Raw genomic sequence first — 5,617 nt, forward strand, 5'->3', positions numbered from 1 at the left:
TAAGGCACTTACTCACAGAAGGCCTCCATCCCATGCACGCGCTGCCACTCAAATTTTAGGATCCTGAGGGCTCGCAGAGATTTCTTTCCTCTCGCACTTCCCTAAATGACAGCCTTCAAATGCTATTCCTGCCAGGGAAACTACAGCCTTTTTAGCACTTCTGAGAAATTCAATAACAAAGCTTTTTGCCTTTTGGTTTTTTTTTTTAATGTTCCAAGAAGGACATTGGTAACATAATGCCCATTTAGCGCCACTCCTTGCTTTAAAACTACCCCTAACATTTACCTGCACCCAGTGACGGACCATCATAGACAGCAATCCCGTAGCACAAAAAACCAGTTCCATGTCTTTTGTTTTTAAGGAAGTATTTTTTAATGAAGTGTGCACAAAATTATACAATATAAAACTTGAATTCAATTTATGAAAATATATTTGAGCCCAAAATACTTAATTTGAAAATAAAACTGGATCACATCACATTTCCTTTACAAATTGCCCTTTTCCCTTACCCCTCCTCCCAATAAAAAGTTTTTGTTCCCTTTGTTCCATTTTGTTCCACTTAATTTTGTTCTCATTCACATAATCAACTTTTTAATCTCTAATAAAAACAGTTTTAAATTGGCCCCGAGGTACTGAACAGATTGATGCAGTCTAGGTCATTGCCTTCATACGCAGTAAAACATCCACTATCTACGAATCCTTAAAGAAACGAGGTTTTTATCTTCTGAGGCAGAATATTTCTTGTAGCTGATGAGCGCTTGGCTACAACTAACAAGTAACTCCTACTGATTCTTAAAATATCCTGGTTATATCCAGTAGGCAGCGTATGACTTTTCATATTCCAGATATATGTCTCTTATGTGAACCAGAAGACTTATTACCAGTGGATAAGAAAAACATGTTACTGGACAGATTGAACTTGGCCCTGTCGCAGAGCTGGTTCGCCACAAACATAACTCATCTTGCTAACTTCACTTCTACTCCCCTCTACTCACAAAGATTGCTTAGAGACATGAAGGGAAGGAGTCTGAAGGGATTATTTTCTTTAAATACTGTAGAATGAAGAGCGTATCTATTAAACAAACCCCTCCGAAACATTTGAGCAGTCGTTTAGCTGAAGCACAGCACTGTATCTCCTATTGGAAGCCTGGAATTGACAATCCATACTGAGAGGTATTGGAGCAAGTACTTAGAGAACTGCACCTGCCCAAAAGGCTGAGAAATGGAAACTTCTGTATTACCCATTGTTCCTTTGCTTGGATATAATCCCTGATATTTAGTATACTGTGATTAGAAAAATACTTGTGAGAGTCATTTAAGGAAAACCTTAATAAAAAGGTAAGTCCACTTTACAGCAGTTTTCCATTAACTCCAATCAACTAATCAAAAGTGTTATCTTCTAAACTAGGAGCACCAACTGCAACAAAAAATCAAAAATTATCTATGTCCCAAGATTTATGCAGAGTAGTGGTATATTTTATGCTGACTCCCGGCCTTCACAGTAATGGCACCATGTAATAACAACCTGAAAGGAGCTAAAAGTCACACAGGTACAGTAGCAAAAAAGAAGCCTCTCCTCTTCAAGTAGTTGGAAGGATTTATGTAGTTAGAAGGATGTTTGCAGTAACAAACAGTCCTATTCATTCAAGCAACACTGATTTTGGAGAACTTTTCCCCCTTGCATGGGGGACAGTCCCCAGAGGCCTCTACAGCCCTGCATGTCTTGAAGCTTGTGCAATTTTTGCAGTCTTAGGTTAAGCGTGAAGGCCATTTTTTAAGTCTGTTCCAAATTAAAACTGAATCTAGTCTTGTTCATAAATCTTCTTTCCCCTGCAAGTTGCTTACGGCCACTTTAAAAAAAAATATGTAAAGGAACAGGAATGAACTAAAAAATCTGCAGAGGACTTGGAAGAGCTACTGGATCTGGAGTGACCTTTGAAGAGAACAAACTGTGGCAAAAGACAACTGATCTTCGCTGAGTATCACTAAAGGAAAGTCAGTACTATATTTTTGCTCTCAGTAGCTTTTCACACCCCTCCACTAAAAAGAAACCGATTTGTTTTCTTGGGTTTTTGTTACAGTACAGACTTTTTTTTACCCAAGAGCACAGAAAACTGCAGCTTATGTATGAGGTGAGCTGCAACTTCCAGCAGACATGACCAGACTCTCTCATATAGGTTATGAAAGGATTCCTAGTAAAGAATCTTAAAGCATTCACAGCGGTAAAAAGAGGCTGCTGTAAACATCCGAGACACGTAATTTCAAGAGAACATTTCCTTCAGGATGATGAAGGCACTTTGATACAGACATTTGACTTCAACTGGTTAATTTTCAACCTAGGCACATTTTCTGCCAATAAAAAGCCACCACCATAGTTACTAGCCCTCTTACACTGCAGTCTTAGGGCCTGAGGTTACAGTTGTCTTAGTATCCTTTTACAGAGAGCAAGTGTATTTCACAAATTACAGAATATAAATATATTATCTTATGCTACTCAAGAACACCCTCAGTATACAGCTAACAGGTCTACTCCTTCTGCCCTTCACACTATTGTTATAATAGGCCACTAAAAAAAAAAAAAAAATCTCCCCCCCATGAAATTTTAAATTACAGTTGCCTCAGAAGCGTCCCATGGATGTATTTCCAGAGAAGATACATCTGAAAAGTCCTTGCAGAAAAGCAAATCTTGTTTTCAGGTGGGTGGTAGAACAAAAGTGTGAGAATTTCTACAAAATTGAGTTTAGGTCTTCTACGTTGAAATCTCTTAAAGGAAGCATCAAACTACAAAGCATTACCAGAACAGAATGTGGGTTTATGTTTTTTTGGTCAGAGTTAGGTTGATGGTTGGACTAGACGATCTTGAAGGTCCCTTCCAACCTAGATGATTCTATGATTCATCTGACCAGAAATCAACCTATTAATGCACATAAATTAATAGCCGAATAAGTAACAGAACCAATTATAATGATTTTGGTAGGAATAGAGGCACAGATGAGTAGAAGACACTTTTAATTTTGTCATTCGTATCTGTGGGAGAGGGAAGTGTTTTCTATAGATTTCACCTGGTTTCAGTGTTCAGTTGCAAGAGTTTCTGTTCAACATTGTCTGCCACCAAATTCATCTTACAGTCCCGAAGAGCTTTTATTAAGTCAGTCACCTTCGCATCTCTTCCCTTCCATTTCTGCCACTCTCGGAGTGACTGATGCAACTGTTCACGCAAGTTATATGGATTGGCTGCCACTATTCTTTCCAGTTTCACTTCTGAAATATCAAGTTTCCGCATCAGCATTTTCCAGTCTTTCCCGACATTATCACATATGACTTCAATAGCTGCCTTCTGAAGACCTGAAACAGCAGAAGTAGATGACATTAGTGATAGATTTGCTAAGAAATACAAGAAAATTTTTAAGTTAGGGTGGTGGGTGTTTTTTTTTTTTTTAGCAAAATGCTACCACTCTTCCTGCATCGCAAATACTGAAAGTCACACCATGTTCTGAAAAGCCGTCGGACATTGTCAGAATCCCAAGTACAAAGCAGGATTTCCAAGTGACCGTTCGATTAAAAAAAAAAAGGGAAGAAATTAGAAATTTCCACCCTGGAAAGCTGTTTGCAGTATATACTGCCCTCATGGTATGCTTCCAGGGTGCGACACACTTCCCTGGCAGCAGTCCGTAGCAGAAACACCCTCAGCAGTGGGCACTGCTACAGCAGGCATCTGAGGGCAGCCGTGCTCTGTTTGCCCTCAGCATACCCAGATGCCTACAGATTTACTGGGGTTCCTTAGGGAGGGGAGGAAATTAAAAAAATAATGCACCTACGTTTTTCATGTGCATCTGGTTGATCATCAGGAGCACTAACTTCCCCTTCCTCTTCGAACTGCTTCAGCTGTGAGACCAAGTCTTCCCTTTTAATGTTCTTAAGCAGTTTTTCAAGAAACAATACATTGTCGCTTGCAATTAGCTGCTGCTCGATGAGGATGGCGAAGAGATCCCTACCGCTCTGCACAGACTCCAGCTTCCTTTTCGAAATTTCCCCCCGGCAGAGAAACTTCAGGGAAGCGAGCTCAGCGTCCGACAAGAAGGAGGAGAAAGAGTTCAGCAGAGCCAAGAACGGATCCATGGTGCCGAGGCCTACACCGCAAACCACCACCAGGCCCCGGGGCGGGAAGGCAGGCGGTGTCCCGTCCCCGCCCTCCGCGGGCGGACTGCGTTTCTGTTTTCACAGATGTGACTTCCCGGGAGGCCGGAGGGCGCGGGAAGACCCGACTCCACCCGACCCGACCCTAGCCTAGCCTAGCCGGCTCCAGCCCCGGCCCCGGCCCCGGCGCCGCCGCGATGGCGGGGCGCTGCCCCTGACCCTCCTCCGCCCGCGCGCCGGCGGCGGCCTTGCCCGGAAGTCACGTGACGGCGTGAACGTTCCTCTCTCCCCCCTCCCTCTCCAAGATGGCGGCTGCCGGGAGGGTGGTGTTACGGACGCCCGCTGTCCTCACCGCCGAGGTTTTAGGTCCCCTGCAGTGCTCAAAAGCCCCTCGGAGGCGAACGGGTTTGTTTAATGGTTCTCAATACAAAGGGTGTATTGGAGCCGAGCTCGGCGCAATTTCCTGCTGCAGGAGGAGCAGGACCTGGTCTCGGCCCCTCAGCCTTGGCTGAGCCCTAAGTTGAGGGAACTGTAATTTCCCCGTTTAATACAGAATTATTGGCCTTCTTGTGAGGCACCTAAACCTACATGGGTTAGGTTTTGGGATATTTTTTCTTTTTTTTTTGCAAAAGCGACAAGTACAAGGATGAAAAGACTTGCTTGACAAAGAGGAAGAAAGGCCACATCAGAGCCGCGCTCCCAGAGAGATGCTGCTGTTCATTCCGTGTCCCTCCCTGGCAGCTGCCTGGGAAGGTGGTTGCTACCCTCCCTCCCCGGCCTGAGACCCCCCTGTGCCTGTCCCTGGAAACACGGGGGCTTGCAGCCTGGGCCTGGTACCTCACAAAGATAACTGTGGCTTGAAGTAACTCCTGACCTTTCAAAGGGAAGATGTAGGGCAAATGTTATGTCCTTTTAATTTGAAGGCAATTTTTATACGAGGTGAAAGGTTGTGAACTTTTCAAAAATGGGACAGTTCAAGTTCATGCCATCATTTGTCGGTCCTCAAAGTTCAGAAAAACATGTAATGGTTTTTCTTCATGGAATGTGTAGTTAGTTCAGGGTTTTCCTTCTTCCTTTTGTGAGCACTGGCCTGTTGATTCACCTGACTACCCCATTCCCAGTCCAGCCTTTAATTTATTGTTGTTGCAACACGCAAAATAGACCTGCAGTCCTTGTCAAAATTATTGCCATCTCGGTTACATGAGCTTAAGCTTTACCATTTTCCACATCTCCTTCTCCAGTCTCTCATTCTGGTGTGAGGAACAACTCCTACTCTCAAAACACTTCTAAAGCTCCCACAGGCACAAGCCCTCCTTAGATAGAACCACTAGGTTTTCAGCGTCCTGTTTCAGCCTGTTAGACAGAGCTAGCCTTACACGTGATCAAGACAGCCAATGTGTAGAACTGGCTACAGGCACAAAGCCCATCTGCGCATCCACAACGGTGGGCACAATGATACAAGAAAATTCGTATTTTATGC

The 5,617-nt window shown here is 43.6% G+C and overlaps 1 protein-coding gene across 1 annotated transcript; it reads right to left on the reverse strand.

The window, feature by feature from the left end:
* Positions 1-358: 358 nt before the first annotated feature.
* FADD (Fas associated via death domain) lies at positions 359-4,367 on the reverse strand. The gene is made up of 2 exons (XM_074149764.1): positions 3,819-4,367; positions 359-3,345 (listed from the first exon to the last, which is right to left on the reverse strand). Exons 1-2 carry the CDS (start codon positions 4,117-4,119, stop codon positions 3,059-3,061), a joined length of 588 nt encoding a protein of 195 aa, XP_074005865.1. The 5' UTR covers positions 4,120-4,367; the 3' UTR covers positions 359-3,058.
* Positions 4,368-5,617: the final 1,250 nt, after the last annotated feature.

The sequence above is a fragment of the Numenius arquata genome, chromosome 6 (assembly GCF_964106895.1).
Source record: "Numenius arquata chromosome 6, bNumArq3.hap1.1, whole genome shotgun sequence".
Classification (NCBI taxonomy): Eukaryota; Metazoa; Chordata; class Aves; order Charadriiformes; family Scolopacidae; genus Numenius; species Numenius arquata.

What these genes read in the sequence shown, in the direction of transcription:
- FADD (XM_074149764.1), bottom strand. Translation starts at nt 4,119, where the DNA reads ATGGATCCGTTCTTGGCTCTGCTGAACTCTTTCTCCTCCTTCTTGTCG. An exon ending in ACCAGATGCACATGAAAAAC is followed by an intron (nt 3,346 to 3,818) that starts GTAGGTGCATTA and finishes CTGCTGTTTCAG; the next exon opens with GTCTTCAGAAGGCAGCTATT.